Here is a 27,200-nt window from a genome sequence, read left to right on the forward strand (position 1 = left end):
CCCGAGTGAAGCCTCGAGTGCTCGATAAGGTGGTGCTTGTGTTTAAACGCTTTCTTACAGATCTGACACTGATGTGGTCTTTTTCCTGGGAGAGAGAACAAGATCACAGGGCGATTAGCGGCTTTGCACGAGGCCTCCTTCCAAGAGTTCTGTAAACGTGTCCAGACTGGGGCTGAAAGGTCAACACGCCTCAATCTAATCAAAGGCGAGCTGGAAGAGGCCCCTCCATCTCCTACTCTGGCACTCCAGTGCCTGCTTATGCAATACAATTAATAAACACGAAGAAACTGGGAAGCCACTAAAGGGGAAATCTCAGAGAGGAAGCTTTTAATTGCTAATTGCCTCATTAAAAACTTCGAAAAATGTCCTATTGAATCGGAAATTTCTAGTGCTTTAGCACGCGTTTTTAGCGGGTAATTCTCTCCCTTACACTTTGAAATCGAGGACTACGAAAGTGATGAAGACGGCATCATCGCCGGCGTTGGCCCGGGCACCCTGTGCTGGTTACATCACAAATGGGTGCTTCGAAAACGGGCCTTCCGTCTCAAACAGGAGCAGATCGCCAAGCGAGGCAGGAGCAGAAACAGAGGACAGCGGATGTGACGAATGTCTTATGGGCCCTATGATTCCAAGAAGGGCAATTAGAGAGGAAATCATTTGAAAATACAAAGTAGAAAGATGGATGTCATGGAGGCTGAGCTAATTCCCGATAGCGTTTTTCCCTCTCAAGTTTTCCATGAGATGTCAGCCACTTGTGGCGTGTTAGAATACTCTTCAGCTAGAGAATGCTGTATTTCCTTTGGCATTCCAGGCAGTTTCTAACCAGTGTTTGGAACTCGAAACTACTGCCAAGCCTAAACACATCTGGTTGATTCCAGGCCACAAATAGCACTGGAATGCCTTCAACACCTTCCATAGCTGCCATACTTAAAAGTTTATTTCCAAAATAGAATGGACAAAAAAAATTTTTTTTTATCAGACCGATGCTCCAGAGTTAAAGTCAGAAATGTGTCGTATAGAGCACTAGGTGTTATCATAACACACGAAGCTATGTGATTGTATTTCCTCATACGAACCTGCATTTCGGCAAATTAAATTAAAAACCAGCAATAGTAGACTCAACCCCATTTTCATTTGCTAAGTGTCATGTTATAAGATTAGGAACCCATTCTACACACTTCAGGTATTCAGTTCTATGGTGATATACAATCTCAATTAGTAATCAAATATCTTTAATAATGTTATTGAATGCCTCTGGGGCATGCTACTATTTAGAAAATGCTGTAGGCTGCTATATGTTATTTCATTAATGGTCTTTATCTTACTGGAACGTCCAATATAAATTTAGTGATGACAGATGTGGTAAGGCGCAGTACTAGAGTAGGAAGAAGTTATTTACCTGCAAGAGAAGAAATTGAAAAAATATTTGTTGGTGATTACTCATTGTATTGGAAATAAGGAAGATTTTAGTAATCTACTTCAAGGCAGCTAATGGCCTGAAGAAAAAAAAAAAAAGCATAACTCAGACCACAGAGGAACCACTTTTTAACTTTTGGAAAAGATGTTTTGAATGAGGTAAACTGGACAACAGGGAAGAGAATTCCAGTGGAGCGCCAAGAATTTGGAAAGGTGGCATGCTTTTCCATTTGACAAGACCACCATGGTGGGAAGGTAATTTAACAGGAAGCAGAAGTATATTTGGGAAAAAGACAGAGGTTTGGCCTGCCAGAAGACTTCAAGTCACTATGTATGAATCTGGTTTCTCTTGTGTGTACTTGAACCTTAAAGAAAAGGATGCCAGCAGGAGCACGGGTAAGACGTTTCTGATGGTAGCGATTCATTCACAGGGCAGGATGGTGCAGTGTTAAATACGGGAGATGGGTTCTGGAGTCTGACTGCCTGGGTTCAAATCCATCTTTTCGTACTAACTGTGCAACACAGGTAACCTCTCTGTTAACCTCTCTGAAGATCAGGGTCCCTTTAAGTAAAAGGACCTGAGGATCCTTTGGGGACCCAACTTGTGATCCAGGCATAAGGAGTAAAGGAGACAACATAGGTAAATTGGTTAGAACGAGGATTGCACGTAGTAAGCACTCAATTAATGTTAGGTAATTTTATTCATTTTTATCCATACATGCTCAATAATTCTCAAGTTATAAGCAAGATAAGAAGAGTACATGGAAGAAGTAAATCTGAAGGAAAGAAGACAGGTGGTAGATGGAAAATTTCTTGGTGCTTTAGTTGCTAGGGCATGCCTGAGTGGAACTGTCCTACAGCCTCCTTTGGATGTCTCATCAGCTCAGGAGCAGAGAAAAGTGGGACAGTTAGGTGACTTCACAGATCGGCTGTGAATAATTGTGAGTGAACATCACAGTTGCCACAGTTGGTATGGCTCTCTCTTTTCCAAAGAAACAAAATACAGAGCAATGCCCTGAGAGAGAACACACACTCTCCAGGACAACTCTCAAGGCCTGGTGGAAATGCTTGGGGGATGCCCATTAAACTGCAGTCTATTATATAGGTATTCTATGATTGCAGGCAATCGATTTTCAACGAATTCAATCCATAATAAACGAAATGCTTAAATATATTAATTCTACATTATGAACTGGCAACCCGAGAGAATGAAATGTACAGCTATTATCCCAGGCAAAGGACAGAATTTGGGCGTAAGTGTAGGGGGACTGACCTGTATCTTGATGAAATAGTCTACTAATCTCCAGAAGTGTCACTAGTAAGTATTTAATACATTCAATTTAAATGAGACCTGACTTGGATGTTCATCTTTTTTAAATCTGTTTGACTGGTTTACCTGATTCAAATCAAGATGTTCTGGAATTAAATTTCTATATGGGCAAGATTCAGAAAAACATCCAACTTGACACTGAGTGAATCAAAACTTTTTTAGGGTAATTTTGTTTCTCTAATCTCAAAGTTCATGATTCACCTGACAGCTAGAATGATAACTGAAGTTAATAAATGGAAGGTTTGTGGTATGAAAAATATTATCACATAACTGAGAAACAAAGTCGGTAATTTATTTAAAACTTTGACTTTATCTACTCAAAAGTAGAAATATTTCTATTACTTTTCTGAATAAGGTAGGGTTAAGAGTACCTACCACAATGTCTCAATAGAGAAATTACTCAAGACATGTCAGATTTAAACTGCAGTGGAATACAAAGGAGTTCTTGACAGGGTCTAACGGGAGTTTCAGATTTTGTGTTTCACAGTCCTGGCCTGTGACAATTAATCCCGTTGAAGTCAACATTTGGAGAGTATTCCCTTTCTGTCTCCCAGTCCCGATCCCAGGCCTAGGCCCCAGGAAAAGCGAGCAAGCCATACGCCATGGGTAAGGGAAATTAAGCATTATGTCTTTGGTGTCTGCCTAGGAAATAAATTAAACAGGTCAAGGTAAAAGAGCACAAGATCTCAAGAATAGGTAGCTCATAATTTCCTTCTTAATTTAAGCCATTCTATATGTTAAATTGTAGAGATGCAACAAACACACGTTATCAATGACACATTTGTAGTTAGCACGTAACCAAATGATGATTCAGCTTCATTTCCCAAACCTTAGATTCAGTCAACCCAAAGACTGTTTTCACTTGCAATTTTCACATTAGTACATCCCCAAAGCATTACTAGTGCTTAATATAAACAAACAAAAGGCTTCCGGGCCCAATTAGAGAAGGGAAATGGACTAAATTTTTACGTACATTATAGTGCGAGAAAAGTCATGGAGAACTTCACATTGATGGAACCTAATACACTGACAGTAGTAATGTCATGAGATGTTTGGTCAAGAGACCAAAAAGTTAACACACTGGAAACTTGACAAGCTAGGAAGCCAACGGGAGGATAACTAATCACATGTTTAAAGAACCCATTGGATGATTAACATCTTGTTGCTATACATTACTTCCAGGCAGCAGATCTTCTTACATCTTAAGGAACCGGAACATTTTATTTTTATTTTTTAAAATACAGCATATTTTGCAAATTGATGATGCATATTTATGTTTGTCAACTTTTGGGTCTCTCAACTATCTATATGCCTATGAAGTTTATGGACTATCTCATTTGTAAGAAATAAAGATATTGACTGGATGTCAATATGTATGATAGCCCTCACTAAAATAAAAGTTTTAGACTCACCATGTAGTAAATGATAGAGTTTGCATATGGTCATATAATAAAATCAATCAGAGAGGGAAAGATGCCTTCAGTGATGTGCCTATTGTAGCTGAATAATGAAATACAAAATATATTTGAGGTTGATTACAATATTAAAGTAAATTTAGATATGAAAATATCTTCATAAATATTTAAATAGGACTTGGTACTAAAGAAAACATCTATGATATCTAGGATAAAAGACAAATACAGGAAAATTCTGACGTTTCAAACACTGAATTATATCACACAAGTGCAGAAACTATCGGGATTTGCTTTTCAAACTAGGTTGTCTTTGGAGTATCATTAGTTGAGCTTTTAAAACAATATTAACTAATATCAGACAGTTGAAGAAAGAGAGAATTGGTGTGGCTGCAGTAAGGGTACTGCTATTTACCAACCTTGTTCTCTTCACAAATACCCTGAACACCTACTATTCACCCAACCTCCCCCCACTCGGGCAGGTCCTGGTCACTGTGCTGCCTCCCGCACATGCCCAGGGAGGGACAAGGGCAGATGATGAGGACGAGTGCTTCCCAGGGATATTTTCAAATACTAAAAAGGGCGCAGTGTACTTAGTCAGAATACAGCAGAAAGTGTTCACATTACCTTCTCTTATCTTTTTTGTCTTTTCATCACTTTCCCCCCAAAAGCATTGGTAGGCTAATATTTTTTTGCCCTATGTTAAAATGTGTGATACTAGACTTTTTCGTTTAAAATGAGAGTTTTCATATCATTTCCCCTGCCAGTATTTCGCTTGAGGACCTACACTCTTTCCTTTTCCCATCTCGGGCCAGTACAGCATGCCAAATATCCCGAGGAGAAAAGTTGGAAACAGGTTAGGGACTAGGGACAGGGATGGGGCTGGGTTGCTTTGTGGTCAAAGGTGGAAGGAGAAGGAGGGAGGGAGCGAGCACAGGTGTAGCTCCACCACGGGGCTGCGGAGCAGATCTGGGATTGTGGGAACCAATGCTGCTCCGCATTATGGTACTTCTCCCTTGGCTTGAAAGATTAACCCACTATCTCTCTACTCACTCAGAGGGAAGAACTAGGCTGCGATCTTGTCAACTCTGTATGATTGTTCCTAATCGGTAATGCATGCATTGGAAATAAGCTAATTAAATTTAGAAAGTTTTATTGTCATCTTTCAAATAGAAGTAGCTTCAGTAGCTCGTCTGGCAGCTTACTTGACTTATACCTTTCTCTCTCCCAGTCCTGACACTTCTGCTTTATTCAAAAAATGGCCAATTTATAAAACCAAACAGAACTACCTCCAAGTCGTAGCTTACTTGGAGTTTGGGTGATCAAACTAATATATGACTGGCTGAATTTTTCATTAAATTTTCGCATAAACAGAGTCACTACAACTGAGGAATCGGAACACATTTTCAGTAGCGGGGCTGTGTCATGCCATTTCATTGCCCTGGCCACTTAAATATACCTTTGACGGGATTTGTGAATTTGGCTTCCAGATTAACTTGAAAGATCTGAAGACAAGCACACGCATAAACACACGAATGATCCAATAAACAGGCAACAAAAAAGTCCTACTGAGCTAGGCAAAAGCATTATTTCTTCCTTGTTGAAGGTATCAGCATATGTTCCATCTTATGTTGCACAAGTGTACTCATTAAATATTATGAAATGTACAGCAGGCCGGGAAGCTCTAACTAGCTAGTCAAAGTCACTCATACCTGTGTGTTCGTATTTATGTCGCAGAAGGGAACTGCTTTTCTGGAATGTCTTGTCACATAAGTCACATGCATACATGCCACTCTCTGTCTTCTTGATCTTCTTTCGAGACAGACAGGAGTCGGAGTCTGTCATGTCATCTAGGCCTGACATGTAGTCTTGTGCTCCATCAAGCAATTCTCCCTGTGATATAATCACATAGTTCAACACAGTCTCTTCTCTTTGTGTTTATACCAAACAACTTCACGTAGGCTGACATTTGGAGAACCTCAAAAGTGCTGGCTATTAATCGATCTCGTTTGTTTGTTTGTTTGTTTGCTTTAAACCTATTACTTTCCACGAATAATGGATGAGGTCTCACATTTCCACAAAAATATAAACCCTCTCTGCCCTACATGGTACAGCTCATTGTTTTTCAAGGGTAGAACACAGTCAACTCTGAAGGTGAGAAAAACATAACATTTTCTAAAATCCTTAGTTTTCTTTATATCGGGAAATATCCATGAGTGAACATTACACATCGGAATTTGTGTGTTTTCCAGCGTGGTTAACTTTAGAAATGATCTGTAGCTGTAGAAACCCCATTTTAATTGAATTTTATATTTAGGTACAAAATGTTATTATTATGCAATCTATTTAAATGTATGTCTACCAACTAAAGGCCTCAAGCTATATTTTTATATTTAATTTTCTAATTTGAAATAGGGAATATTAATAACACTTTTTATCAATGTTCTATCTATGTTAAAACAGCCTTCAGCATTGAGCAATAATGAATGTGGATCAGTAAATTATTAAATTTCTTGATATTTATTTTGTCTTGATCCAAAGGAGTGCAAACTTGCATGATAACATACATTTCCATTTGCTAGCTCACAGTTCAGTTTTCTTAGACTACGTTTGCACTAATTAATATTAGAGGAGATTAAATAGGCTTAAATACATTTACAGAGAGGGCAGATGCACTGGAAATTGGAATCCTGGAACAGCTGTTACAAAGGTACACTGCTCCTTGTGCTCCTATTTTCCAAATAGGGATTATAATCCGTGTTGTTAAAACATACCTGCTTTTGTATTCGAAAACCATAAATTACTTACTGGTTCGAAAACTACGTAAGAAGTCAAGTGGCATGCACAAATATTTTCTAAAATACTCTTCAAAATACACGATTTTCTATAAGACCAAGTACATGTCAAATTTGTACATGTAATGATTGCAAATTGTGAACATCTATACAAGTATGCGACTGTTGCAAATGGTAACTTTTAGCGTCTACGTAAGCCCTGTCCAATATTGCTATCGATGTATGATTCTAAAAACATACAGATCAATCTAAATAAACCTCCAAAACAGGTATTAAAATCTTCCTCTTTTTTAGGGCACATGTGCTTCCACAGAGCAGTGTTCCACTGGTTCTCCACTTATTTGGCTAGCCCACTCAGTTTGAGGTTCAAGTGAAAACAAACTGCCATGTCTGCTGAAAACACGGCACTTGGTTTTCTCACTAAGACTTTTTTCCCCCTACGTGCGCGTACACGGTTTAATATAGTTTTCATCTCCTCTGTTCGGAGCAAAAGGATAGGTCTCATTACCTGAAATCCTTGTTTCCGCTGGTACTTTCTCCTTTGCTGCATGTCAGCAAAAGTAGCCGCCCCAGTTGGGTAGGTATAGGCCATATGTGGTAGGAAGCTCATCTGATCCAGTCCTGGGTATGGTCGTAGCCCAGGGATGCTGGTCTGCACTGGTGGCATGAAAGTGGCAGGGGGAAATGCGCTTTGTGGAGGAAGAGCTGTGTATAAAGTTTTGGCACTAAAGGGGTTCATGCCGAACACTGGGTTAGTGCTTTTGTTGTCCAGATTATTTGAGTTTGAAAACTCCTTCTTGATAAAAGTCAAGTTTAGAGGCTCATCTGAGTTTTCAGATGATGAAGAAACACTGTTATGGTCTAAATTTATGCTGTTAGCTTTCGTTTTGTTCTTCGTGGCTATAATACTTTTGGGTTCTTTCATCTGTTTTGGTAATGACAAGTCCAAAGGCTCAGCCTGCAGCTCCTCAGAAGAGAAGCTGTTTGGAGTGTAAGAACTACTGTGGGAGTTTTTAGAAGATGTGGAGGAAAGATTTAAGGGAGAGGGAGTATTACTCCTTGAGTGGTCCAATTTTTCAACTGGTTTAATATTGGTGAAATGGGAAGGTTTGGTTAGCCTGAGAGGAGGATCACAATTCGTCACACTGTTGTGGAGTTCTGCTATGGATGGCGATGTTATGGAGTCCATAGGCTTTACGGGAGACCTGGGTAATAAAGAGTCTTTTGCGGGAGGGTTACTGTTGGGAGCTAGCGGCTTGGAGTTCCTTTCCAGTGATGGTGACCTGGAATTCGAATACTGGTAGACTTTTCGTTGCTCAAACCATTCCTTCACAAATTCCTGAGGAAGGCCCACAGCAATGGAAATTTTCAGCAGTTCATCAGAATTGGGCTCCATGTTCATAGCATAATACGCTTTCAGTACAGACATGTGGTCCTTATATGGGTTGATGGGGCTTGTCATTCCTTTCTCAGAAAGTACAGATGACAAGAGGAGGGCTTTATTATCAACAAAAACTCCGGCTTTGTTGGGGACTATGTTGTCATGAGGTTGCAGGACTGCCTTGATCTCTTCATTCATCTTACAAAGGTAACGTTCATGCTGATGCAAGGGAATGGGGCCGGGAAAACTTTCTTTACAGAACTGGCATGAAAATGGAGTGGATATGTTGTGGTTCTCAATCATTTTATCATCAGTGACCAAATCTATTAAAGTACGTAGCTTCTCTTTCTTTATATTACTGATCTGTCTCCTTGAGTCAGTAGTCAAGCTCTGGAGGCAAGCTTTGGCTTCATTGACTTTTTCTAATGTATAGTCAATAATACTTTTAGTGGCACCATTATGACTCACTACTGGAAGACCTACGGGTGGAATATTAGGAGAAGTGACTCCTTGTTCCTCAGGTTGAGAGCATGGATCCTTCATGTGATAACCTTTCAACTTCGAAATTTCTTCAGCCTTGCAGTCCATTTTTTGCCTGGAAACCGTATTGTCCACAATCTGTAGAACCTTTTGAACCTCGCTTAAGTTACTATTCATTGCGGGGAATCCGAGTAAAGGGGTTTCCATCCCTACACCTAAGTGCTGCATTGGACTCTGGGCAGACGGATGGACTCCCAAAGGGCTGGTGGCTCCAAGTGCACCATTCATAAAGGGACTAGTGCCACTAAACCCGTGTGTGGCCATGAGAACTTTATAGTCATTGAAGTCTAGTGGTTCTGTTTTAATTTTAAGTAAGCCTGTCTGTTCAGACATACTAAGTGGTTTTCCATTCTCCAATTTGTTTCGTAACTGGGTAATAGCTGAATTAGTAGGAGAAGAAGAAACAGAATTAGGGGAAGAACCCGTCTTGATATTGTTTCTCATTCGGCCATTTACAGAGATTAAACCAATGCATTTCTTGCTGCTGATGTGTGAACTGTAGGAACCAGAATGGGAGAAACGTTTCTTGCAGTTTGGGCACTCGTACGGTTTTTCACCTAAAATGATAATCAAAATTAACATTACACTTCTTTGATTGGGTAACAATGACGATTGTCTGCCAATACAAGAATCTGTGAAACCACATGGAAGGAACAGAATGGGGTACCTCTACATTCTAGGTGCTTAGCTTAGAATTATGTGGCCGTAACTGTTTCTAGGTTTTATCTACCCTGGGAGAACATAATTCAAGATGTTAGCAGTGGAAGGTGAGGGCTATCTATGCCTTTTTCAGCCAAGATCCCAAATCTTGTCTTGCCATCGGCAGCCTCCTATTTAAACAGAGTGTCAGATTAATGTGTGGTCAATAGCACAATAAAGATGTCACAGTATTTAAAGGGAAGTGTAGCCATGGCTTTAATCAACTCTGTAGAGATTCCATTGATTCTACCAATCCAACTAGTCCTTTGAATAGCATCCAATTTGGTAATAAAATGCTTGGCAGAGCTATCAAAATAGTTATAAAGAAGAAATCTCAGTGGTAGGATGCTGTTCTGTAATATACAGCTCCCAGGAATCAAGGAACATTTATCATACAAAAGCTCTCATCCAAAATTCTTCAACTTTTTCTTTCATGGTTAGGTATCGAAAATGAATACCCTTCCGAATTTGCCAGCTGAGTTTCTTCAGGTCAGAAATACTTAATCTGTAGCAGAGTGTCTGAAAGGACGAGAAGGAGCCTCTAGATTTTGTAACAAATCAAAGCATTTGCAATTTTTAGGAAGTCTAAGCATTCCTCTTTGATTTGTAAGATCACGCTATTGGTGGTACCATCAGTCTCAGGAAGGCAGAGCAGGCCCGCACGGTTTATGAAATAAAAGCATAGTTCCAAAAAGCTACAAACAGGATTGTGTAAATTTCAAACAATCTTTTAAAACTCTCCTAATGGCACAAAATGCAAATGTGAGCACCAGCACCTCTGCTACTCACCACTGTGAATTCGCAGGTGTTCTTTCAGATGGTGTTTATATTTGAAAGCCTTGCCGCACTCTGTGCATTTGAACTTGCGATTACCTGCTCCTTGGGTCAGCATTTGGTGCTATAAAAGGAGAAAGACTGACATCAGTTTTGTGCAGGAGGAACAAAGGAAATTTGTTACAAATATTTTTAAAAGGCCTCTATTTTTCAGACAGGCCAAAAGGTTTGAGTGCATGTTTATTTATTTGCCCAGTCTTTCAGAGTTGCAATAAAAGTGATAATGTTGGCAATAAAATTGGAACAAATAAAAAAAAAAAAAGGGCTTTCACATGCGCATCCAACACTTGCTTTAGAATTATCTCTGTAGTCTCTTTTCCGAAATGTTTCTTTGAGCCTTTGGAGATGAGAAAGTATAATTGTAAAGATGTTTGTGGTTCTCTGTGTTTATGGCACATTTTAAAATCTGAAGATTCTCTGTTGGGATGTAACCGTTTTGTCAAGGAAATAAATAAATATTATCCTGAAAATTCTAAACAGCCTCCCCCAAAACTCCCCATGCAAAGAACTAATTTTATCAAATTTTCTGTATCAGGGTAAAAGTGTATCTCATACTGAAGCAATATCAATTTTAAAGAAGAAAAAAAAAGCACACATACACAAACAAAAAAATTCTTGACTATAAATATTTCATTACACGATAAGCATGTTTAAATATCCCATTCACTGTGCTAGCAGCAAATGTAAACCCTGTTTTTCCTGATGTGCTGCATATCAGATTTGATTCATTATCAAATGTAAGAGACAACATCTTGGGTTATAGCTGCTTGAGCAGTTTTATCACAGGCCAGTAGGAAAGACTTCAACGACTTTTCATTTTCCTTTTTAGTAGTGTGCTAGGGAGTAGGGACAAAAAAGAAGAAAAGTTTGCTGAAAAGACAAGTTAAAAGCAGCAAAGATATAATCAAACACAGCTGACCTTTTTGAACAAGGGAAAAAAAGCTCTGTGACTTAGAATTCTAAAAAAAAAAAAAAAAATACAGTCATCCACTCTGGATGCTCAAGGTAGGAGGTCAGCCTTTTTCAAGCAGCAATGACACAAAAGCCTTTTGCAAAAAGACAGCACAGAAACGGTATGACAACTGCTAGGGTGTGCTGAATCTTCCCACATTCCTAGTGAGACAGATGGTGTTACATGGGACACAGGGAGGTTTGTTCAAACAGCAGCAACCTTCAAAGATCAAGCGGAGCCCAGCCCGCCGAGCGCCATTGAGGGACCAGCGCTCATATGTTGCTGAGTTGCATAAACAAACAGCAACAGCTGCTTTGTCTCCCCCCACAGCCCTCAGAGGACTACTATAAACTTTAGTTGTGCCACTGTTAATATGATACAATCATTTTAATTTACTAATTGTAAATGCCATGAGCAAATGAGGGGACTTTTCAACACCAAAGCTACCATTCATAATGCGCCAACACAATCACACTTCTGCATGTGAAATTTAAAGCAGTTATGCTAGATAAATATCTAGGCACTTTTTTTTTCCTAGAGATTTTGTGCATATAAGCAAGGGGAGATAAACTGTTACATAAATGTAACTATGCAAGCATAGTTTTTGTAACTGAACTTTGAAAAACGTTCAGGTGACAAGCCCAATCAGCTATAAATGGAATGATTTTCATGAGCTGTTCTTTTACAATAGTAAAATTCCATAATATAGTATCATCACCATTTCTTGATTGTGTTTGATTATCCTCATTTTCCTTATTCAAAGAAAATAATGCCCACAAGAAAAAAGCAATGTAAGAATTTTATAGAATATCCTGCTTAATAATTTTTAAAACAGATATGGTAGCAAGGCTTATATGGGAGAATTCCAGATCTGTAAGGCCAGTTACTGGGACTTCAGGCACACCATTTCTGTTGCCATTGAAACACATAATATCAATCTGCAGTCGATTCTCCTAGGAGAACAGAGAGAGCAGTTTTGCCACAACATGTAGGGGACCCTGTTGGGACCCACGTAAGGGACGAATCAATCGTATTCCACCACTTTAAGGATTTAAGAGGCTGTGCTTACCTGTTCAAGAGAGAGTTTTTATTTTTAACACAAACAAGTCAACAGAGGCGGAGTGATCTTAACATTTAGCCACAGACAAACGAATCAAAAGGAATCATTTTAAATACACGCCCAATATTTCGGTATTCATCAGTTTATTTTATATATGTGTGTAATATGCCTTTTGATTTTTTTAAACACTTCATTAGATTTCATAAACTAGTAGCAGCTTCTAAAAATACTCTAAGTAATTGAAGGTGTTGTGTGACAAACGAAAGAAATGCACACTTCTTTTACTATGACTTAGATCCCATATGAAAAAAATTTTTTCCGAGTAAAAGTAGGTGAAAAATGGAATTAAAATTGCTGAGATGTTTAATAATGTATAATTAAAATGCTACAATTTCATTCACTTTTTGTGGAACATAAAAATGAAACTAAAGTCAAGTTAAAGTGCAAATAAAATTTCTAAATTAGAAATTAACACACTCATTCGATCGTGAACATAAGACTATTAAATCATATTAGAAGAGACCATCAAAAAATCATTTAGACCTCAATTAAAGCTATTACCATTAAAAGATCTGCATCTTCAAAATGCCATGAAAAATTAATAATGATTGCCAATCAAAGCAATATCGTTTCTCTAAGGGGTTATTATAGAAAGAAATCACTTAAAACCAACCCCCCACCTGATCTGTCCCTGGCTTGTGCGTCACCATATGCCGCTCGAGCTGGGTGCGGTAGGCAAACGTGTAGCTGCAAAGAGGGCAGGAAAAGTTCTCTTCATTCTTCTCGTGGCGGTACTTGATGTGCTCCTTCAGTGACGTCAAGCGCTTGTAGCCCCGGTCGCAGTAGGGGCAGGTCAGCAGTTGGGCAAAAGCATCTGGAGTTCCAGGTGGCAGGTCTGTAGCCGAGAGACGAGAGGGAGAGAAGCAGGCCAAAAGGTCAGTAAATCAATGGCAGCTAATGGGCTGCCTGCCCGGGATGGTCTGACAGGAATCCCTGCAATCTGCTCGGCCAGAGCACCATCGCCGCCCTCGGCCTGGGCGCGCACCGGGCCCCTCGCACACCCGGCGCAGACGTGTCGGAATCAGCTCACACTGCGCTGGGAAGTTAATTAATTACGGGGCGCTTTTGGGGGGAAATTTAAACAGCTGATGAAGGAGGAAATTCTCTTTAGGCGACTGACAGTTCGGAGTAAAACCTTTGGTCACATGGGACTCGGGGATTCACAGCGTGGGAGAGCTTTTCAGGTGTCAGAAGAAGAAGAAGGGCAGGGTCACTGTTGCTAAACTTTTGCTTTTCTTTTCTTTCTTTTTTTTTTTTTTTTTTGTGTTCCTCCAAAGTGAAATATCTCAGAAACCTAGGAATCAATTCCGATATTTTTATCTCTTAGGAATAGGCTCTAATTGTTCTTGTTCTTTATTGGATGTACAAATGACACAAATTTGCTGACAAAAAAAATTTCACAATACCCTAAAATTACAGTTCTAATCTTTGCTCATGAAATTCCATGCCTCTGCAGCTGTTCTTCAAATTTTAAGGTAAACACCCAGGCATGTAGTGCATTTGTAATTGTAACAGCTGCAGAGGTCAGCGTAGTGGCTAAAAATGAATTACAGCCTCACCATTTTCTTCCTGCCCATTGGCCTCTGGCGTGCCGAGGCGAGACAGCTCCTCAGGGGCTTCTGGGTAAATAATGGCCGTGTCACTGCGCTGAAGGTACTCCTCGATGCTGACTGCGTGGCCGTCGCGTTCCTCCAGTTTTCTTTTGGCAAAGTATTCCTCAAAGTCTGATGTGCAATTTGCATTCTTGACTGAAATCACAAAAGGAGAAGAAGCGTCTTTGCAGGGCCTTCTTCGTGGGTAGCCCAAGCCTACGCACATCACGGTTACTACGAAACGTTGACTTGCAAAAAAGACCACACACACCTAATTTATTTGTAAGAAGTGTGGCAGGTGACCGGTTATTGATCGAATAATACATGCAAAAAAAAAAAAAAAAAAAAAGACACTTTGCTTTAAGTGAAATAGGCACATTTTTTTTTCCTCCTTCCTGGAATACTAGTCTGCATAATTCACAAAGAGTGAAAGACATTTTTCAAATTTTTTTAGGGAAAATTAAAAAAAAAAAAAACAGAACTACATTCTAAGACCCATAACATGAGAGATAATATGAGCTCAAAGCTACTATAACAGTCTATATAAAACTTCCTCTTCTTTTGAGAAAGGTATATTTAATTTTTTATTGTCCGCTAAACTTAAAGTGCTTAACCACAGATACATCCTGTTGCTAAATATAAGCTTTTAACCTTCCACTCTCTGAACATCACAGGTGGCCAGGACTACACAGTCTGACACAGATGTGAAAGGACAGATATTCCTAGAGAGATAATAATGGGACTTTGTTAAAGAGTCATGGGATGTGGCACTTTATCTTTCCTTATCAGTATTTTTTAAAGCTGCCTGAAAATAAAATGAAGCTCACAATCAGAAGTAAAATAAAATGAACAGAGATGCTTAATAAAAGCAAAAGAAACAGCTATTGTGCTGTGTGATTTTGAAGATTTGTAACTTCTGTAATTATGACTCCATTCCCATGAATTGGATAATAGTTGTAAATCAACTGCAGCAACTGTGTCACAAGACTTTGTATATTTGAAACTTCTAGATATGTTTCTGCAATAAATTGTGGCTTAAATACCCTAAATAAAAAGTTTTATGCATAAGCCAGTGTTGGGAGTGTGGCTGGTATGGTAGTATCCACCCTAAGTAGGTGGATGAAAGTCATTTGCTAGTATAATTAGGGGGTGGAGCCCTACTTTCATAGTTTCTGAGAGCAGTTAAGCTTCGTTCACCCTATATTCCCCACCTCACCTTCTCTGCCATATAAGATATTAAAGTATTTGCGATACTAATTATCTCTGACAGTTTGTGGCAGGATGATGTTTGAGCTACTCGATGCTTATTTTTATTTCATTTTTATTGGTGCCTTCACTGTTACAAACTTGTGGATTATAGATGCAAAGAACAGAAAGTGGGAAGGGCTTGATTTGATAAGCAAAAAACAGATTCATTTTCATCCTGCAGGAAGACATGAGAACAATCAGTATAACTGACATTTTCTCAAAAATAAAAACAATGTTACAAACTCACATGTATATTACTCAAGGAAGTTGTGTGGTCCTACGAAGGGGGGGGCGGGTGGAACCTGATGGAGTCTAGAAGATCAGGAAAACTTTAATTGAGAAAGCATGAAGTCAACTAACTTTAGAAGCTGGGGAAGAGCAGCACATACAAGGAGGCTGGAAAGAGCATGCTGAGTATCACTATCTAAAAAGACAGTGCTGAGTGCAGACAGCAAAAGGGAAGCAATATGATGTGAGGGTAGAGAGGCAGGCAGGAACCAGAACATGTGGTGTGTGGTAGCCCTGTTAAGGATTTGAGTTTTATTCTAAGAGAAACAGGAAGCCCCTGAAGGGTATTAAGCAAGGAGATGATTGGATGAAGTTGTGAATTATCTGCATTTTTATTTTTTTCATTTTTAAAAAAAACATTCATTTATTTCTTTTGAGAGAGGGAGCGTGCACGAACAGGGGAGGGGCAGAGAGGGACAGAGAGAGAGAGAATCCTAAGCGAGGATCCATGCTGACAGTGCAGAGCCAGATGCAGGGCTTGAAGTCACACACTATAAGATCATGAACTGAGCCCAAGTCGGAGGCTTAACCAACTGAGCCACCGAGGCACCCCTTATCTGCATTTTTATTTTATTTTTTTATGCTTTTTTATTTATTTTTGAGAGAGAGAGAGAGAAAGAGAGAGAAGGCACAGAGGATCTGAAGCAGGTTCTGCACTGACAGCAGAGAGCCTGATGTGGGGCTCAAACTCACAGAACCGGAAGATCGTGACCTAAGCTGAAGTCAGAGGCATAACCGACAAAGCCACCCAGGCTCCCCCTCCCCCCCCATCTGCATATTTAAATGACAACTCTAGCTACGTAGTATGGTGGGGATTTCAGAAAGAGAAAAGTGGATTCTGGGAAACCAATTTGGAGTCTTGTCATAAAACAGGCAAAGATAAAAGTTAAGGAATTGGTGATGGAGACTATGAGAAGTGGCTAGACTTGAGAGATACTTAAATAAAAACACTAGGCTTGGGGGAAGGATTGGGTGTACTAAGGAGGGAGAGGCTAAGATCTTTCCTTAGGTTCAAGCTTTCCAATTTGATGGATGATAGGTGACAGTCACCAAAGCAGAGAACACCAGAATTCTAAAAACACTTGAAACTATGAACTAAAACCTTGTACCAAATAAAAGAAAACTGGAGAGCATCACACTTTGTAAACTATTAAACTGAGTGCTAACGATCCTGACTAGTATGACCTCTTTTGCGCTCCAGGTTCTAACAAGTTGACCAAGAGCAACAGTCTGATTCCAACACCCATATTTCCTTCAAATACAAGTTTGGAATGTGTAATAGTAGATTATGATTTTATAACTCAAAAGTTGTTTAAATCTTTTTTTAGAATCTTAAATATGTATGTATTTATTTCTTAAGATGTTATTTGTAAGTAATCCGTACACCCAACATGAGACTTGACCTCACAAGCCCAAGATCAAGAGTTGCATGCTTTACTGACTCAACCAGCCAAGTACCCCCAAGTCTTAAATCTTTGAAAAGAATATGAACATCGATTCAGATCAATTTTCCATGGGTATACTCGTGATACCATAGATGCTTTCCAAATGGTATTTATTGGTAGTGAATGTCATTCAACTTGCACCATTAAGTCTCTAGAGGGTACGAAGAAACGACAACTTGCACAAACTCTTTGTTCATTGTTTTGGATCATCGAAGTGACTTTACATCTATCAAAAATCACCTTTTGTTTGTAAGGGCAAGAAAAGATAAGGGGGACAAAATGGTGGATCAAAGATGAACCACTTTTGAGCAACTTGACTGATTTGACCAGGGACTGACTTCTTTTTCAGCACTGTGGCAGTAGGAAATAATATAGCAGCTCCTTTCTAAACCCAGACCTATTAGAATGTTGTCAAATGTTTAAGGCATGACTTACTTAAGCTTTTCAAGAACACTGTCCTACTTGACAATCGTTAGTGAAGCCTAGTAAACATGGATGGATGGACATTTTAACATCCTAATTTTATCTTGATATTTCAGCAACTATTGGAATTATCTGGCTATCTTTTCATGAATTTTCATTTGCATATGAATGTTTCCATCAGAAATGTAACCAAATGCAAATGCAATCGGATTTGCATTAATAGCCTTTTGGCTTAAACAGGAGGAAAATTCAGATTTTTCTGGATAGGCAAACTAAACTGCATCTAGAAGCACTACTAGTGTTTGGAGAGGCAATTCACTTGTTAGATCAAATTTGGGTATGCTAGGTTTCAGTGTCACATGGGATTGGGACAAAGACATCAAATCATATTCTCTCCTTAAGGATCATCTTTGATCATCTTTGTATCCTGAGCTTTGAGCATATTGCCTAGAAATTAGTAGGCTCTCAAGAATCATTTATGGAATGAATGTGGAATAAATTACGTGCTTAACATTAGTCTTGGTGTAGAAGTCTTCTAATAAAAGGAAGCATAAGATAAGATACCCACAGTTGAGCTAGGAATTCAGACCTGCTATTCAGGCAATTGTAGAACAATTATGGAATAAACTGTTTAGTGATGGCCATAAATATTTGCAAGAATTCAAAAGGGTTCAGTTGACTATTCAAAAAGAATTTAATGAAGAAGATAGCACTCCATCATTTAAATCTATTTGCTCCATCAAGATTTTGTTCATGCGGTATAGGTATGCTATTACCTATATATGTCATGTGTCTAGAGTCAAGTGGTCTAGATTCTAGACTTCCATGAACTAGTCTAGGTCTAACCAACACAGGTATAATGTGGTTTTCCCTTGGTGTTGCTATGGGTACTTGAAACATATGGTTTTCCCGTTCAGTACCACATTTTCCTTTGCCTGGCATCGGCCCCCATATTCTCTACTGTCAAACTTTATGGTACCCAAGGGAGCTGCCATGTTAGTGCATGATTCTGCTCCCCTAGCTACAATGGCTTAATCTGCACCTAAAATGAACTTATTTTAGTTCTCCATTCTCCAGGCCAAACTGTTGATTGGTTCAGGGGTAGCCAATGGATCCAACTGAGTCAGTAAATCATTTGCTTATGATTTTAGGACTTTGTTCCAAAGAGAGAATCAAGAGAATTTATTTCCCTCAAGTAACTGCCGCTATAAGACGTAGAACAAAGGAATCGATATATCTCATTGTAAGGTAAGAAGATTTATGAAGAAAGAGACTGAAGCAGGTATACAAAGAAAAGCAAAGACAAGATGGCAAGTCCTGATAGTACATTTCTAGCTATATTTGCTCCTGAGGCCAAGCTGTACCTGTGTCCTTCTAGTGGCTCTGTTGTCAATCCTCTTTAGATTCTGTGAGTTGAAAAACTCCCCTTTCTACTTTAGACTATATGTGTTTCAGTCTCTAAGATCCAAAATCACCCCACTTGTTATATTTGAACAAACAATGGGATTAATTTTTGGTTACTTTCAAACTTGTTGAGAAGGATAAAGTTTTGGTTGTATACAGAAGTTTACATTTTTGGTTTTTACAAAGATTTTGTAATACTGTATAGTGGACATAGGAATGAGGTAGAAAATTCACTAGAAAGTTACAGAATTCCCCACTGCATTTTCTATTGTAAAATCAGCTTCCTTTTCCCTTTTTTTTTTTTCTTTCTGTAATCCTCTTTACTCCTTGGTCTCCTTGGAAGAACTGCCAAAACACACTGACAAAGGATATTTGCATGATATTTATGATCAAACCATAACAAAAATTCACAAGAAACCTCAAGTGATTTCTTCCCATACCTTCTCCAGAGATTTTGCATTTAGTCTTAAAATTTATCCTAATGTCTTGCAAATATTTCAACCTCCCCTAAGGTCAGGTAAACTTTTCTCTATCCAAAAAAAACCAAAAACCAAAACAATGCATTAATTAAAAATGTTTCTTCATCACCACGTGTATTTTAGTATTGTTAGGATGAATTTCTAGGTCACTTCAAGTTAGAAAAGCCTCACATTTCTTGTCAGTATGTTGTTCACCCTTACAAATGTTGCTTTTAAAAAATATTTTTCATTTTATTTATTTTAGAGGGAGAGAGAGAATGTGCGAGTGGGGGAGAGGGACAGAGGGGGAGAGAGAGAGAGAGAAAGAGAGAGAGAGAGAGAGAGAGAGAGAGAGAGAGAGAGAATCCCAAGCAAGCTCCACACTTAGAGCAGAGTCTGACACTGGGCTCGATCCCACGACCCTAGGATCATGACCTGAGCCAAAATCAAGAGTAGGACGCTTAACTGACTGAGCCACCCAGGTGCCCCACTAATATTGCTTATTAATGATACTTGCATAAATACTTTTATGTCTATCTTAGATATTGATATTTTTAGATAATGATAAATATAAATATGGATTGACTTTTAAAGTTATTCCTTAAAAAATCAAGTGATGTTGACAGAACTCTAAATAAAAGAGATATATTGGTCTTCAAATCAGTCACCTCCCATAATCGAGTTTTTAGGACACTTTCTCAAAGATACTTAAAAGCGAGGTTTGCTTAGTGTTTACAAATAGTTAAATCATAAATACTTATTCCTTCTCTTTTACTGTTTCCCTCTTTACTTCCATCCTTTTGCCATTTATTTTCTTTATTTGTAATGAGCATGTGTTCATGTACTCTATTATAACTGATCTAGTACCCCACATGTTTTCAATTTTCATTAAAAAACTGAAGAAATATGTTTGAATATTATGCTAAGCCATTTTAATGAACATAAAATGAATAAGTAATTCTTTTGGAAAAGAAAACGTCTTGGAGGGTCGAGAAAAGCTGAAGTAAATACATGTAAGAGACCGAGTAGAATCATTCATCCGTCCCATTGTTTAATAACTGTTTATTGAGTCCCTACTAATGCCAGAGAGTGGGCTTTGGGATGAGGATCCAATGGTGTTGATTGATAATTGCTTTCCTGCTTCTGTGATTCTCATATTTAGAGATATGTACATGAAATGCTTGTGGTTCTGCAATATACACATATAAACATGTAACAGAGGATTGTGTGTGTGTGTGTGTATACTTCTCAGCAAAATGTAGAAATTATGTACATATCATATAATCTGATATTTACTCACTTCATACGTCAAGGTAAAGGGACCTGAAGAAGCAATCACAAATCTAGGTAACTGTGTTCATCATCTCTTAGAAAAATAGTCTCTTTACTAACATTTTAGAGGATAAGAAAACATGGAAAATTATTTTAAATTTAGTCTTCTCTATTGAATTTTTAAAGAAGCTCATACTCAGCATTTGTTGAGGTATATAAATTCTCATGGCTACCTTGTTTAAAGTTGACTAATTAATGAACATAAGCATTTTACCATTAAAAATGCATGTGTGCCTTTCTGTAGAAGGCTTCCAAAATACATATTGGCACCAGATATCTAAAAACAGCTGTGAGGGAAGAGGACGATCTTTTTCTCATCACACTGCTACACGGCAGGCAGCCCCACAGAGCCTCGACTGCTACAGAGGTGTGCGCAGAGACAGAGAAGGCTCCTTAAGAGCGACAAAGTTTTCTTTTCTTCTTGGGAATTAGCACAGCGTCTGGGTCCATCTCTCCGCGCCTCAATGGGAGCTCCCCAAGTGTAAGAACTTTAGGAGAGAGTGGCAGAAGGAATGGGGGTGGGGTGGGGATGAGATCTCTGCAGGATCAAATGTCTCCCTAAACAGCAGGAAGCAGCCCAGTCAGGGACACAGTCTAATTTCAAAGTGAGGTTTTATATTAAGGGTTTGTGAACATCAAGATTTAGAGACTACTAACCTTGAGACAGTTTTGATTGCTATGTATTGGTACAGAATCCATGACTTTAAAGGAAAAAAAAATCTCAAGTAAGTTCAAGTGTATTGACTTTTCACATTACTGTGTAATCTAAAATTTTGGACTTGGTATATTACTGAAAAGATTCTTAAACTCTGTTATGATATGTTAGAGGGGTTTGTAAAGTAAGGTGTCTTGCCCAGCAAATCCGCACTCTTTTTATATGCTTTTTGTAGAGACACACAACAACTGAGGGTGTTCTAGGACACTGGTTTTCACAATGTGGTCTCCAGGCCAGCAGCATCGGCATTACCTGGGAGCTTGTTCAAAACAGAATCAGCAGTCTGTGTTTTGACAAGCCCTTCAGGGGGTTCTGATGCACGCCCAGTTTAAGAATCATTGCCCTGGGAATTCAATTATCTGCATCACCCAGGTAAAGAAGGTATTCAGTAACATGGTTTTGGGAAGTAGCTCAGAATTAGTCCCATATCATGTGGCCTTCCTGAGGATCTCTACCTGAATTTATAACCTCTTTCTGCACTTACTAAACATCATCTTCATATCTCAATCGCTGACCTTATCACATTACATTGTAACCCTTCGTTGACCTGCGGGCAGACTGCGTTTTATTCAACTTTGTACCACGAGTGCCTGGTACATTGCCTGGCACACAGCTAATGCTCAATAACTGACCGATTGGACCAGGTTCATGGTCCCTGGGCAACCCATTTTGGCTCAGCAACTTGTGATTTTTAATCTCAGTATCTTCATCTGTGAAATGAGCTGGTATATGCTTTCTGGGGTATCCTTGAAGTTTCAGAATTCCATACTTTCAATTAATTAATTGCCCTATCAATTTGCTTTTTTATTCACTGGCTAGGCCTAAAGAGGTTCATCTATATTCTTTTCAATTAAAAACTCAAAGCAACATAGCTTTCTGATGAAGGCAGCATATACACAGATTAAGATTTTGGAGGTGACTAGAAACCATTGACAGCTTCACAAGGAAAACAGTGCTTATTAAATGTTTGTGGAATGAATGAAGGAGTCACTCAAGAAGCTTGGGCTATCAGTTATTTCTTGTGGGAACCCTTGCTGTTAAGTGGAGATAGCTGCTGCTAATCACAAACAAAGCTAATAAAACCACAGCATTCATCAGCCAGGAGGTATACACTGATTACAGTCTGAACATGGCCCTCCTGTCTAACCAAGTGCTACATCTGTTTTTCTGTCCTCGAAACCTCTCTTTTTCTCTACTGTATTTACTTATTTTTTATTTTTTTATTAATTTATTTTTAATGTTTATTTACAATTTTGAGAGAGAGAGAGAAAGACAGAGAGCGAATGGGGCAGGGGCAGAGAGAGAGGGAGACACAGAATCCGAAGCAGGCTCCAGGCTCTGAGCTGTCAGCACAGAGCCCGATGCGGGGCTCAAACCCACGAATTGTGACATCATGACCTGAGCTGAAGCTGGACGCTCAACGGACGGAGCCATCCCGGTGCCCCTCTCTAGTTTATTTTTAAAAACTTATTGTACGGAGTGAACTAAAAATCTTCAAATGAGGATTTTCTTTTTTTTTTTTTATTTTATTTTATTTTATTTTATTTTATTTTATTTTATTTTATTTTTTATTTATTTATTTATTTTTAAACGTTTATTTATTTTTGAGACAGAGAGAGACAGAGCATGAACAGGGGAGGGGCAGAGAGAGAGGGAGTCACAGAATCTGAAACAGGCTCCAGGCTCTGAGCTGTCAGCACAGAGCCTGACGCGGGGCTCGAACTCACGGACCATGAGATCATGACCTGAGCCGAAGTCGGACGCTTAACCGACCAAGCCACCCAGGCGCCCCCAAATGAGGATTTTCATGACATACCTGATGACAAGACTCCCCCAACACATAAGAGTGTGACAGATATTATAAACAACAAGAAAACGACATGCTTTATAATAGTATGGTTCCCTCCTTTGAGTATTTAGGTGTCAATTGAATGATCTCATAAACTGATCTTGCACAATTGAGTAACACTACACATCCACTCAACTCTTGCTGAGAAATAACTTATGATCAAACTTGTGTGGCTTCTGTTCCCCACATAATAAAGATAGCTAATTTAAAGTGTTTAATTTAGGGGCACTTGGCTGGCTCAGTTGTTGGAGCGTGCGACTCTTGATCTCGGGGTTGTGAGTTCAAGCCCTGTGTTGGGTCTAGAGATTACTTAAATACATTTTTAAAAAGATTAAAAAATATTTAAAAAGTTCAAGGATTTAATTTACACTCCATGTAAAAATAATATGAGGAAATTGGAAGTTATTAAACCTAGAGGATAATAATGGTACAGAAAATTTCGTACTCTTTTTCCCACTTTCTTCTATGAGAATGATGTGATGCACAGAATTTGTATTTAAAGAGGCCAAACCACTTGCCAGCCTCCTAACCTTATCATTAATATCACCATTTTAGGGGAGTTATACCTTGACACGTGGTGTTTCTTGCTTAGGCGAGATTTTCAATCTAGGTCTAGAGTCTTTCACTGCTCTGGAGACCCCTCAGAACTCAGAAGAATCTGGTAAACCTGGACATAGCTGGCATTTCTCAGTGGTGGTGAATCCCTGATCCCACCCCTTCCCATTCTGGCGTATACTCTGCTATTATCCTAATGCATTTTGTGAGCTATATGCAGGACTAATTACACTACATAATTTGTGGGGCCCAGTGCACAATGACAACAGCAGAACATTAAACCAAAGTCAAAGCCCTTCCAAATGTAGGGCCCTGGGTATAATACCATGAGGCAGGACCATCCCCTTCCCATGCCAACTAGCTCAGCCGGTGCTTTGTTTTCTTTGTTGATGCTTCCCAGCAAAAATTCATCAGAAGAAAGGGTATGGTGGGGTGGAGTCCAAAATTTCTAGTCTAATTTCCTCCTTTAACAGATGATACAACTAAGGTATAGATGAGGCTTATGATTCATAGAAAGTTAGACAAATAATTTCTGGAAGAGCTTGATGGAGCATTCATGTATCCTGACTCTTAACCCATTACTCTTTCCACTGTATCATAGTGACTCAGTATGAGAGAAAGAGAGAATGAGTGAGAGAGAAACCCATCTTTTAAGTTCTTCATTATGCCTAACTGATGTGACATGATTTGAAGAGGTCCTAGATGCTGACAACATTGCCGGCATTATAAATAGTTCTAAATGACAACATTATAACACCATAAAATTAGTATGGGGGAAAGCCATGGTGAATGCTGACTTCAATATAAATAAAAGATGAAATTTTAAACTTTTTCCCTTCATGTTCCTGCACTTCTGAATCCTATACACTTGTTTCATTCCCTACCCCCCACCCCACCCCACTGGGCAATCCACATCCAAGTGTATTGGGGTAAAGAGAAAACATCATAAAAATTCCTCAAATTCTCTAATCAAGATGCTTACTTACAATTTCCATTTAATACTTAAGGATTTTGTTTTCCTACTTTAGATAGTCCTTATGTTTAATCGTGTTTCTAAAGGCACTCAGTATGGAATAACTTGATAGTAAATAAAGAATGTCTCAAGTTTGACTTAGGACTAGAGAAAAAAAAAAGACCAATCCTTTATTCATGGTTCATTTTGCTTTTCCATTCCACATATTACTTGTTTATCCCCCCACATGCTTAATGATACCCCCCTACGTGCGTTTCACTTCTTCAGATTACATGAAACTGTGTCGTCCTGTCATAGTAATACCCCATCCCTCACAGACCTTTCCAGCACAGCCGCTCCTGCTGTCCTCTGTCAAAGCTCACAGAGCAAAGAGGATGGGTCAACACACTCCTCAATTCACATGGCCATTTCTAACCAATGTTCCTATGTTATTAATTTTCTGTCCATTTGTTGGTTTTGCTCATTTATTCATTAATTCAACAAACAACCTGTCAACCATCAAGGTTGTATGAACACTGTACCCATTTAGAGGGAATTTGGAGCAGAGCAAACTTAACCTCTACCCTCAAAAAACCTCCAGTTTGTAACTGCAGTTTTCTGAAGCTCTAAATCCATTTTTGCCATCATGGTTTAGGACGCTACTTGCATAGCTTAAGTAAGATGATACTTGTCCCCTGGTTGTATTTACCCCAGGCTGCCATTACTATCATTCTGGGAAACTTCATGGCTCAACAAATAGTCCAGGGAGATCCTGGCTTCGCAGGGCTTTGAGGCTCTTTAACAACAGGGATGGTCACACTTTGGTGTGGAGCTCATCCCGGGACGATTCTATCCCTACAAACCAGAAGATTTCAACCTTCTGCCCTTCCCCATCGTTCAGTTCCTCACTCCCTGGATGAAGGTCCTTCCTTGTGATGACCAGTATTCCTGTCCATTTCACCCAGTCTTCTTTTACTTGCCTCAGTTCACCTTGGAGCTTGAAATCATTTCCATCCCTGTCCCTTATTTTTGTGTCACTCTTGCCTTGCCAAGCGAAAATCCAGCCCCATTCTTGCCTAAGAGTATCAAAAATGTCTAAAGAAACATAAATAATCATACAGACTTGTTTCAGTCCATGTTATCCAAATGGGATATTCTTTTATGATGGGAATTGAACCTCCATACACTGTCCACTGCAATTACTCTAAATTTCCATTCTTCAAGATTCCAACCCCACTCCCTTTCCTTACTGTCAATTGATCATCTCTTTTCCTACTTACCTCAAACAGTGCATGCAACCCATATGACGTGAATTCTCTGAACTACCCTTAAATTCGACCAGAATCTCTATAATCATTCTCCATTTTTCTTTTGAACCTACTGCTAAAAAAGATGTGCCTCTGCCCACAGCCAAGGCTACTCTCTAATGCTACTTCCTCATAACTACTGATAACTTACTCCATCCTTTACCCAGTCTCCTTTTACATTTTCAACTTTCTCCATGCTTCTCTTCTGCACAGAACCATGTTTAACAAGCCTTTCTCCTGACGAAAATGTTCTCTGAATTTTGTGGTCTTCTAAGGCTCTCTATCTTCATGTCTCCAATATTTGACCCTACACTGTCAAAAACCCTCTGCAATATTTAACACCTTTCACTCGAAACTACATAGCTTGTTGATTTCAAATAAAACATCTTAATCCACATATTGTTATAATATTAATAACAATAATAATGACGGCTAGCAATGACTGAACATTTATTATGTCTAACATTGTGCTAAGCACTTTACACACATTTCTTATTCATCTACCATTGTTTTTTTCACCCAGTTGAAGGTAAGTCCTTAATGACAGTGACTATTCATTGTATTTTTCATGATGTCTAACAAAATGTCTTAAACTTCGTAGGGTCACCCTAAGTGACTATTGATCTGAATAGCTAATGAGGCTATTAATTATTTATTTATAAATTTTGCTTTCATGTCATTTTGATTTTTTAAAAAGATTTTATTTCTAAGTAATCTCTACACCCAACGTGGGGCTCCAACTTACAACCCCAAGATCAAGAGCTGCATGTTGTACTGACTGAGCCAGCCAGGCACCCCAGGATTTGGCATTTCTTTTTTTTTTTAATTTTTTTTTTCAACATTTTTTTTTATTTTTATTTTTGGGACAGAGAGAGACAGAGCATGAACGGGGGAGGGGCAGAGAGAGAGGGAGACACAGAATCGGAAACAGGCTCCAGGCTCCGAGCCATCAGCCCAGAGCCTGACGCGGGGCTCGAACTCACGGACCGCGAGATCGTGACCTGGCTGAAATCGGACGCTTAATCGACTGCGCCACCCAGGCGCCCCGATTGGCATTTCTTAAGAACACAAACTATGTCTTCTATTTACTTACAGTTTCTTTCTCAAACCTCAGTTCAAATTCTGCACACAACAAATACCCTGACGGAAAAGA

The 27,200-nt window shown here is 39.0% G+C and overlaps 1 protein-coding gene across 5 annotated transcripts in view; it reads right to left on the bottom strand.

Moving 5' to 3' along the window:
- ZEB2 (zinc finger E-box binding homeobox 2) overlaps positions 1–27,200 on the bottom strand; it is a 134,608-nt gene that overhangs the window by 5,383 nt on the left and 102,025 nt on the right. For all 5 annotated transcript variants that reach the window (XM_042948692.1, XM_042948695.1, XM_042948696.1 and 2 more), the window contains 6 exons: positions 14,039–14,227; positions 13,100–13,314; positions 10,363–10,471; positions 7,462–9,431; positions 5,871–6,051; positions 1–85 (listed from right to left, as the gene is read on the bottom strand). The exon at positions 1–85 is cut by the window's left edge. In XM_042948692.1, coding sequence (XP_042804626.1) covers positions 1–85; positions 5,871–6,051; positions 7,462–9,431; positions 10,363–10,471; positions 13,100–13,314; positions 14,039–14,227 — 2,749 coding nt within the window. The remainder of the gene's footprint in view (positions 86–5,870; positions 6,052–7,461; positions 9,432–10,362; positions 10,472–13,099; positions 13,315–14,038; positions 14,228–27,200) is intronic.

The sequence above is a fragment of the Panthera leo genome, chromosome C1, assembly GCF_018350215.1.
Source record: "Panthera leo isolate Ple1 chromosome C1, P.leo_Ple1_pat1.1, whole genome shotgun sequence".
Taxonomy (NCBI): domain Eukaryota; kingdom Metazoa; phylum Chordata; class Mammalia; order Carnivora; family Felidae; genus Panthera; species Panthera leo.